At 59.4% G+C, this 10,107-nt stretch overlaps 1 protein-coding gene across 1 annotated transcript; it reads left to right on the top strand.

Moving 5' to 3' along the window:
- Positions 1 to 205: 205 nt before the first annotated feature.
- On the top strand, positions 206 to 10,102 carry MED24 (mediator complex subunit 24; the record flags this gene model as incomplete). Its single annotated transcript, XM_019623345.1, has 19 exons — positions 206 to 312; positions 1,383 to 1,606; positions 2,122 to 2,233; positions 2,627 to 2,777; positions 2,863 to 2,976; positions 3,700 to 3,747; positions 3,976 to 4,058; positions 4,503 to 4,589; positions 4,879 to 4,990; positions 5,561 to 5,703; positions 6,248 to 6,285; positions 6,851 to 6,933; positions 7,871 to 8,049; positions 8,141 to 8,240; positions 8,537 to 8,712; positions 8,797 to 9,061; positions 9,220 to 9,401; positions 9,526 to 9,619; positions 9,992 to 10,102. Coding segments are annotated over exons 1-19 (2,328 nt in total), but the record flags the coding sequence as incomplete, so codon positions are not given.
- Between the last annotated feature and the right edge of the window lie 5 nt (positions 10,103 to 10,107).

Raw genomic sequence — 10,107 nt, 5'->3', positions numbered from 1 at the left:
GCTGCAAACGGAGCTCCAACCCCCGCTGCATCTCAGGGAGGCTCAGAAGTGCGGCCTCAGCCCCGCTGCCGTGGCCCCTTCGCTTTCTGCTGCCCTGGGAGGGCGCGACCCAGCTGAGGGACAGCCCTGACCCGGTTCCCGTTCATCTGACTGCTGGGTGGCTGCCGGGCCGAGTGCCCCACGGTTGTTTTTTGGAGCTTGGCATCCCTGTTTGAAATCCCTCTTTGTTCTGCTGTAGTTTGATGACTTCTCCCGGGACCTGTGTGTGCAGTCGCTGCTGGAGATCATGGACATGTTCTGCGACCGCCTCAGGTACGATGCAGCCCTTCCGTAGCCTGCAGCTCCCACAGGGTCTGGCACTTGCCCCATTGTGTGGTCCCTGCTCTGGCAGAGGGAGGCCATTTCCCATCCCAGCTTTCGTCCTGAGCTGCTCTAGGCTGAGATGTCAGCGTGGGCAGAGCGGGGGGAGCCTGGAACCCCACCGGCTTTGTGAGAAGCTGTGAGAACCCCACCTATTTTGGGCTATGACCTCCTCCACAGTACTCCTGCTCAGCTCGGGTTGGTGTAAGCCCCAAAACCTGAGGGCTTCTGTTCCCTCTACATTTTACTTCTCTTGTGTGGCCTCTGTGGCTTCCCAGGGCTCTGGCTGCACATCCCTGGCTGCCAGTGCTCGTGGTTCTGCCTGCGCTGCCCCAGGCGCTTCATGCAGCTGCCTTGTTTTGCTCCATGCTCTTCCGCTGGTGTCGCAGGACCCAGGGGAGACAATTCAGGCCACAGAAACTTTTATAGAAAGCTGAGAAATCTTCCTGTTAACCCCTGACAGCCTCTGCTGGGAGGCTGCCGCGAAGAGGCAGGCGGTGTGGGTGAATGGGAGGATAAACAGGGCTAAAGGTAGCAGCTCTTCAATTACACGGAGCGAAGCAGCAGCAATGAATGTGCATCAGTCGCAGATGTTGACAAGGAGCTGTTGCTGGCCAACTGCAGAGCTGGTGACTTAATCCAGTTCCTGCCTAATCTGATCCTCCGCTTAATTTGATCAAAACTTCTGGCCCCGATGATTTGTGCATCAGGAGGGGAAAGCGTTCACCTCTTGGAACACATTGATCAGTGCTGAGCCTTTCTTAGCAAGATAATTTGATTAGAGGCTTGGAAAGTTTCCTGTAGTTGAGCGGCCAGAGAGGAGTCTGCACTGGGTACACTTGATTTCCCCTGGCACAGCGGAGATGCTCGTGGGCTGGAGGCTGCAGCAGAGGAGCCAGGAGCTGAGCACGCTGGGCTGGGCGTGTGGGGTGTAGTCTGGCTCCTCAGGCTGCCCCACTGCCGTGCCTTGATCTCTATGGGGGTGCAGCTTGGCCCACGGTTGCGTTTCTCTCTCCTTGCAGCTGCCATGGCAGAGCAGAGGAGTGCATTGGTTTGTGCCGGGCACTGATGAGTGCCCTGAACTGGCTCCTGCGCTGCGCAGCCTTCTACGCCGAGAAGGTGAAGGAGATGCTGGAGCAGGTGGCAGCAGAGGGCCAGATGAAGATGTGCCTGGAGCGGCTGGAGAAAATGCTCGGCAGCACCAAGAACCGTGCCCTGATCCACATTGCCCAGCTGGAGGAGACGTGTACGTCGCTCCCTGCTGCCAGGGCTTATCCTGGTTGCTGCTGGCCTCGGGGAGGTGTCCTTGCCACCTTCCCTTCCCCCTGCCCGGCTCCTGCCGCATTGTCCCTGTGGCTCCAAGCCCATCCATCTTCCATCCCTGTTGCTGTAACTGTCTCCTCCTTGGCTCCATGCCACCCTCTGCCCCCTCCCCTCCACGCTGCCCTTGGAAGAGGAACACAATTAATGTGAAGGCTGTGTGAGCTGTTCCCGGGTGTGTGGTGGGTCCTGCACTCCACCGGCCTGCCTGGCACAGTCCTGCACCTCCGCTTGGTCCCCTGGCCAAGAGGCCGTGCCAGGGAGCTGCTGGCTGGCATGCAGGTCCTCAGCTTGAATTTGCAGAGGTGCTCTGACTCCTGCTCGGCAGAGAGCCCCCAGACTCAGCAGCCCCTTTGCTTTGCTGTGAGCATTAGAGCCAGCCTGCTGGCTTCTCATCCTGTCACTGTCCTGCTCCACTGAACACCTGCCCTCCTTCCCCAGCCTCCTGGAACACCGTGGAGCAATCCCTCCTCAAGCTAGAGGAAAGTCTGAATGGCCTCAGCAACTCCACGCTGCGAAGCCAGGCTGATGACTGCATCTCCCTCATCAAGAGGTAGCTGCCGGCGTGGGTTCAGAGAGTGAAATGGATCTGAGCCCTCCTTGGGAAGACTGAGAGCATCCTGCCTCCTTCCTCACTGGCTCCCTGCTTTCATGTCCCTTCCCAGCTCAGACTCCTGTGCTGGCAGTGGGCTGGGGCCAGCAAGAAGCCCTGAAATAAGGGATGGGTTAGAGACTGCTGCTACCTGCTGCAAAGGGCTCTTAACTGGGTGCCTCGGGCTGCTTGCCATCCCTCAGCTGCTCCAGTGCATGTGCTGGGGCCTGGGCTGAGATCTGGGGACTTGGCTGTGCCCAAAGGCAGTGCTGCTGGAAAGGGAGGGTGGGACAGAGGGAGCAAGGATCATCCCTGCAAGACTCCAGTGACCTGGTGCTGTTGTCTCTCATCCAGCATCCCCACCATGCTATCGGTTCGCTCTGAGCAGCTGAACAAGACTGGCTTCCCCACTGTGCATGCTGTGGTGCTGCTGGAGGGGACCATGAACCTCACAGGAGAGATCCAGCCTCTGGTGGAGCAGCTGATGATGGTGAAGAGGATGCAGGTACAAAAGTGGTGTCTTATCCTCATCGGGTTGACTGGGGGCATTTGTTATTGGGTACTGGAGGGTCCTGTCTGTGTGCCCGCAGCGCATCCCCTCCCCACTCTTCATGTTGGAGATCTGGAAGGCATGTTTTGTGGGCCTCATCGAGTCCCCAGAGGGCACAGAGGAGCTGAAGTGGACAGCCTTTACCTTCCTGAAGGTAGGCCCTAGCTCCACAGTGAGCAGAGCACTCTGAGCCCTGTACCTTTCCCTGCATGTTTGGCCCCTGCTGAGCACCAAAGCCTGGCTGAGCAGTGGTAGCATCACAGAATGGCTTCGGTCAGAAGGGTCCTCAAAGATGGTTCCAGTTAGTCCTCCTGTCCCGCAGTGTTCCCTGCTCATCCTGTCTGGACTGCATGCAAGATGGCTGAGCCCACAGGCAGCCCTCCTGCAACACGCTTTGCTGTCTGGGGCATCTTTTCAGCCCAGCCCCACATTGTTTTGTTTGTCTAGGAAGTTGTGGGGGAAATTGTGTGCTTTGAAGGATGCCAAAGCAGTCTCCAGGCTGGCACTCCCACAGCTCGGTGGTGGGCAGCCCCGCAGCAGTCTGCCTTGCCTCTTGTCTTTGTGCCAGACAAAAAGGATTTATGTGTAATTTCAGGCCTGACGTGCTCTGGCCTATGCTGGGCTCTGCAGCCATAGTCCCCTGGCTGGCCATGCCCTGATGCTCTTTGTGATGGTGGAAGGGCTCTGCAGAGGGGAGCTGGGAGGACCGTCCCCAGGGTGCAAATGCTGCTCCAGAAATCCTTCAGCTGGGCTAGCAGAGCAGCTGCTCCTTGCAGGCGGGTTTTGCTCAATCTGCTGCTGCCTGTGCTGCTGGGAGGTGCAGACAGGAGCACTGGGTCTGCCTCTCAGTCGTGTCCACGTGCCCCCTGTCTTTCAGATCCCTCAGGTCCTGGTTGAACTCAAGAACTATCCCCATGGGGACAAGGTGAGTCACACGGGCTGTGGTTTGGAGCTGTTTGCAGCACCATGTGTGCAAGTGGAGTGTGCTTGTTGTGATGGTGCTGGTGCCTGGCCAGAGCCGTGCAAGGGTGGCTGGGGTGGGAAGCAGTCTGCATGCTGACAGCCTTTCTCTAGTGGGGAGATGGCGTGGGAGGGACAGGTGGGTTTGTGTCAGTGGTGCTGCAAGCTGAGCACTCGCCTTTGTGCGTGGCAGGATTTCACAGAGGATGTGAACTGTGCCTTCGAGTTCCTGCTGAAGCTGACCCCTCTGCTTGACAAAGCAGATCAACGATGCAAGTGAGTGCTCATGTGCCCAGGACTCACCTGCAGCACCGTGAGCCTGCGGCTGGTCTGTGCCCTCCTGCCCCCATCATCTCTATGGGGAGCTGCAGTACTGGGGCAGCTGTGTGCTGAGCTTTTTGTGGTATGAAGGGAAGCACTGATTTCTGATCTGGTTCCTTCTTCCTGAGGCGCTGGCACTGCCAAGTGAGCAAGGCAGTGAGTGTCTGACAGCTGATCCGTATGTTGGTGATGCTTTGTGATGTCTGGAGCTGCTTCTGGCCCTGCATCCCCCTCAGAATGGGGGAACAGAGGCAGACGGCTCAGGAGTCCTCACTGCTTGAGTCCCAGTCTGCAAATGGTTGCACAGCTCTGCTGGTCTGTGGGGGGGAGGTCTGCACCCACTGCTCGGACAGCAGGAAGGCTGTCCCTGGGGCTAATGCTCTGCTCTCCCTCTTTCAGCTGCAACTGCATGAGTCTGCTCCTGCAGGAGTGCAGCAAACAGGGGCTGCTCTCAGAAGCCAACATGACCAACCTGACTGATAAACGGTACGGCCCTCGTGGAGCCTGGTTGTCCAGTAGGGTTGGGGCACCTTGTCTCACTGCCCTTCAGTATGCTGAAGGGCACACAGCTGGGACATCCTGCTGCTGTCTGTCCTGCAGCTGGGACATCCTGGCCTGGAGGGATGGGGCTTTGCTTTTGGTGATGGAGCAGGGCAGAGCCTGTCCTCTCGGAGCTGGCGCCCTCCCTTGGAGGTGGTGGGGGGCTGAGTCTTGAGGAGGAGAGGGGTAAAGTGACAAAATTCCTGCTCAAGAGCTTCTCTTTGTGGATCACCAGCAAAGCAGACAGGGAAGATGCTCCACAGTTGCAGTCAGCAGAGAATGCCAACATCCAGCCAAACCCCAGGCTCATCCTGAGGGCCGAGCCGACTGTCACCAACATCCTGAAGGTGAGTCCCCTCCTATTACAGTGCTGGGGAGTCCGATCTCCACCCCAGAGCTGGCTTCCAGGAGCACTGGGCTCACAAGGGTGCTCAGGAGATGCCTTCTCCCGCCCTGTGCTGAGATGGAGGAATTGCCTCCAGCCTTGTTGCAGTCTCTGCCGTGGAGCTCAGGACTCCCCTCCTCCTTCCCAGGAAGCTGGTGGAACTGTCAGGCAGCTCAGTGCATTGTCGGTGCCAGCAGCCTGAGCCCAGCCTGCTCTGCCCATCCTCCCCAACATGCATCTCCCCCATCCCCAGAACCTCCTTCTCCCTGTGTCTCTCCTGCTGCTCTTCTGGTGAAGGCATTTCTCTTCTGGTTGTGCTGCTCCAGCGTGTTGCAGCTCTCCCTTTTGCAGAGCCTGGGACTCCAGGGGTCCCTCCCCTTCCCTCTAAGCCCTGCAGGTCCCTGCAGACAGAGGACCTGTGGGATGGCTCTGGCAGCTGATCAGCTCTGCTTCTGTGACTGGAGTTTTATTGCTGCTCTGTAACATGCTTTCCCCGTGACTTCTTTTTGTTCTTTTTTTTTTCCTTTTGTAGACTATGGATGCAGATCACTCCAAATCCCCCGAGGGCCTGCTGGGGGTCCTGGGTCACATGCTGTCTGGGAAGAGCTTGGACCTGCTGTTGGCAGCGGCAGCAGCAACGGGCAAGCTCAAATCCTTTGCTTGGAAGTTCATCAAGTGAGTGCCCACCTGGACTGTGTGCTAGTGGGGCTGGGTGAGCTGGCAGCCTCCCTGCTCTCCCCCCTTTCTCCTTCCTGAGCCCGTGCTCCCATCACATTCAGGGGTGGATCTGGCTCTGGCCTGGAGTCTGTGCAGCACCAACAGGGCTCTGGGGAGGGCTGGGGCCCTGGGGTCTGAACCCCAGAGCATCCCACCTCCTTCGCTTCTTTGTGAAAGGGGTGCAGCATCCAAGTCGAATCTGTTTCAGCTGTGTTAGGGCTGAAAGCACCAGCACAGCCCCAGCTCCGAGGCGCTGCTGTGTGCATGCCTTTGTTCCCCAGGCACATGTGTCCTGGTTAGAGCACACGCACAGCACGCGTGGGGCTGTGTGATGCCCTCCTCACATGGCAGTGTGAACCACATGGGCCCAGCTGGGAGCGGGGCATCGCACCCGGGCTCTGTGCTGCTGCGGGCAGGGGCAGCTCCGTTCCCATCTCTGGTGGAAGGAGGGCTGCTTTGTCTGATGATAACGCTTCACTGCAGCTCTCTCTGCCCCCTCTAGGCTGAATGAATTCACGAAGCACATCAGTACAGAAAACTGTAAGTGCGTGTGCATCCGTGCGTGGGGTGGCTCGAGCTGTGCTTCCCCTGCTGCCACGTGCTGGGTTAAGCAGGGGTTGGGCCGAGCTGTGCCAGGCATGGCCAGGTGCCGGCAGGGATCTGGGCTCCTGGGGATTCCCAGTTCTCACCCATGGCACACATGGTCCATCCTGAGTTCCCTTCTCCCCTTCCCAGCCCTTGGGGCCCCTTGGGGCTGGCCCTGCCCCGGCTCCTTCCCTGGAAGGGGTGATGTGTCAGCACGCAGCCTGAGATAAGGACTCTGACTGCTTTTACGTGTGATTAAACATGTTGAGTGCTCTGACCTTCTGTGGCACTGGGGGAGCCCAGGGTTGAACTGGGGCTGCCAAATAGAGGTCAAAGCCGCTCTGGGAGCAGACGGGGGTGAGGGAGGCACTTGGCACGTTCTTTAGAGCCCTCATTCACACTCAAACACTCGGGCATCGGAAAAGCACCTTGGAGGAGGCAGGGACTCAACCCCCAAGCTGACAGGGCTCCTGCCTTCCTACCTGGGTCAAGTTCCCTGAGATCTGTCTGTTCTTCCCAGCCAAGTCCGCCCCAGTTCGGGCCCTTCTCTTCGACATCTCGTTCCTCATGCTGTGCCATGTGGCCCAGACCTACGGCTCAGAGGTAAGCGGCTCTGGGAAGGCAGCCATTGGGCTCTGACCTTGTGAGAGCAGCAGCCCGTGTGCTGAAGTCTGCCAGCCTCCTCTAGCGGCCGTGCTGCTGTCACCACTGCCTTGTCACTGTCCTCACCGCCCACAGCCGCCCCTCCAGCATCACCCTGCTGTGGGTGAAGTGCCCAGCGTGTTTTGCCTGGTGCAAAGCGATGGAGCCAGAGTGGCCATAGCATTCCCGGGGACTTTTGTTTGTGCCCCTTTTTTCCATGCTGTGTTATTGTCACCGCCTCACCCTCTCCAGGCTGGCTCTGATCTCCCAGCGCTTTTCCCAGCCTTGCTCCTCTAGCACAGCACAGTTTGGCTCTGGCTGGTTGGGGAGGGCTGGTGGATGTCAGCCCTCCTCTGGCAGATGAGGAACTTGCAGCCCCGCTCAGGAAGAGGCACTTGGGTTACATGAAAATTTTCCACGTTTCAACATGTGTGCGTGTCAGGAGGTAAAATGATACCGAAACACTGCAGACGTGGAGAGGGAGTGAAAAACTTGGGTGGGGGGCTGCCCAGGGAGTGGAGAGGGGGAGTCCTGGCTGGCGGCAGCCTGGGGCGGATGTGCCCGGGGCTCTCCGATGAGGTCTGAGCCCAGAGCAACTTTTTCTGACCAGCTGCTGCTGAACAGATGTGCAACACTTTTGTCAAAAATAGCGTCCCTCGGGTGCTGCAGGGCTGAAAGGAGGAAGCAGCGTGCGGGATTCCCAGCTTGTGTTCCCCCCGGGAGCCCTTGCAGCTGGCTGCCAGCTGGGCTGCCCCGGCCCCGCAGAGCCGTGGGGAGCCTGAGAGCAGCTTGGGGGCCAAGAGGCCCCATGAGAGCAGTGCTGGCCCCGGCTGTGAGCTCTCCAGGGCAGGGGTCCCCAGGCAGGTATGGGGCGGACCCAGAGCCGGTTCCCTTCCAGGTGATCCTGTCAGAGTCGAGGCCGGCAGACGAGGTGCCTTTCTTTGAGACCTGGATGCTGACCTGCATGCCCGAGGAGGGCAAGATCCTCAACCCCGACCATCCCTGCTTCCGCCCTGACTCCACCAAGGTGGAATCCCTCGTTGCCCTCCTCAACAACTCCTCAGAGATGAAGCTGGTGTAAGAGCTCAGCCCAGCCGGTAGGGCTGGGGAGACGGAGGGAGGGGAGCAGCTCTGAGCGAGTGCCTGACCCCTGTCTCTCCTCTGATAGGCAGATCAATTGGCACGAGGTGTGTCTGAGCATCTCGGCTGCCATCCTGGAGATCCTCAATGCCTGGGAGAACAGTGTGCTCACCTTTGAGTCCATCCAGGTGGGTCTGTAGGGCAGAATGGGGCCAGCGCTGCACCGTGCCGTAAGGAAGGGCTGAGCAGTGAGCAAGGCAGAGCCCCCATCCTCCTTCCCCAGGTGCTGCTGCAGACAATGCAGAGCTCCCTGGCTACTTGCGTGGGAGCTAACGTGGCTCCATTGATGCTGCCCCATTGGTAACTGTGGGCTTGACAGGGGCACAGAGGAGAGAAGTTTGGGGCAGAGCCTAGGAGCTGACGCTGGGATGGAGCTGTGCATCTGCACGTGTCGGTGCTCATCCGCATCCACTCTCATCTCTAGAAAATCACAGACAACATCAAGGGCAAGGTGTGCAGCATGGCGGTGTGCGCCGTGGCCTGGCTGGTGGCCCACGTCCGCATGCTGGGCTTGGATGAGCGTGAGAAGTCCCTGCAGATGATCCGGCAGTTGGCCACCCCGCTGTACGGCGACAACACGCTGCAGTTCTACAACGAGCGGTGAGCCCCACACCGGCTGTTTCTTCCTTTCTTCCCCTCCCTTTGCTGCCCACCTCTTTCCTGACCCGTCTCACTCTGCCTCAGTGTGGTGATCATGAGTTCCATCCTGGAGCACATGTGTGCGGATGTCCTGCAGCAGACGGCCACGCAGATCAAGTTCCCATCCACAGGCATGGACACCATCCCCTACTGGAACCTGCTCCCCCCCAAGAAGCCCATCAAGGAGGTGCTGACGAGCGTGTTCACCAAGGTGCTGGAGAAGGGCTGGGTCGACAGCCGCTCCATCCACATCTTTGACACCCTGCTGCACATGGGAGGCGTCTACTGGTTCTGCAACAACCTGGTCAAGGTATGGAGTGGAGCAGGGAGGTGGACACCGCTTCCAGCCCCGGGCTGCTGGGTCAGGCTGGGCTCTGGTGGCAGGGCTGGCTGTGGTGGTTGTCCCGGGTGAGCGGGGAAGGTCCTGCTGTGTCCTTCCCCTCCTCAGCTCTGCCCTGTGCCTCGCAGGAGCTGCTGAAGGAGACACGGAAGGAGCACACGCTGCGAGCTGTGGAGCTGCTCTATGCCATCTTCTGCCTGGACATGCAGCAGCTGACACTGACCCTGCTGGGCCACATCCTGCCCAACCTGCTCACCGATTCCTCCAAGTGGCACACCCTGATGGACCCTCCAGGGAAGGCTCTGGCTAAGTAAGCCCCCGGTTCTCTGGGCACCTTGGGGTGGGGAGATCTGCCCCAGCAAAGCCCTGGCAGGAGCTGTGGGCTCTCACCACTGTCCAGGTGGACTCACACCTCTGCCCTGCTCCATCCCCAGGCTCTCTGTCTGGTGTGCCCTGAGCTCCTACTCCTCCCACAACAAGGGCCAGGCATCCGCCAGGCAGAAGAAGAGGCACCGAGAGGACATTGAGGTGCGTCTGGCACAGAGCAGGATTTGGTTGGGAGCCCTGTGCCCACGAAAGTGTGATCTTGCTGGAAGGCCGTGGTTGCAGGAGGAGGAGGGGGTCACTGAGGTGGGATTCATCACCCAGGTTCACCGAACCGTCTGAGGTTTGGTCTCCTGTCCTTGGAATATGGGATTTTCCCTTTGTTTTTCTGGGAAAAGGGGATCTTAACAAGACAGTCCATTCGGAGCTAACCCAGACTGAGTCACTGTGGGTGAACCGAGAGCGTAGTTCCAGAGCTGTGCAGAGCCTGGGTGGGTGGCTGTCGGCCCTGGGGAGGGGGCTGGGGTCCCCCACAGGGAGAGGCTGGTGGGGCTGAACCCCCTCTGCCCCCCCCAGGACTACATCAGCCTGTTCCCACTGGACGACACGCGGCCCTCCAAGCTCATGCGCCTGCTCAGCTCCAATGAGGAAGACGCCAACATCCTCTCCAGCCCCAGTAAGTGCAGGGGGGG

The sequence above is a fragment of the Meleagris gallopavo genome, chromosome 29 (genome assembly GCF_000146605.3).
Source record: "Meleagris gallopavo isolate NT-WF06-2002-E0010 breed Aviagen turkey brand Nicholas breeding stock chromosome 29, Turkey_5.1, whole genome shotgun sequence".
In the NCBI taxonomy this organism is placed as follows: Eukaryota; Metazoa; Chordata; class Aves; order Galliformes; family Phasianidae; genus Meleagris; species Meleagris gallopavo.
This window is presented reverse-complemented; position numbering and strand designations above follow the sequence as displayed.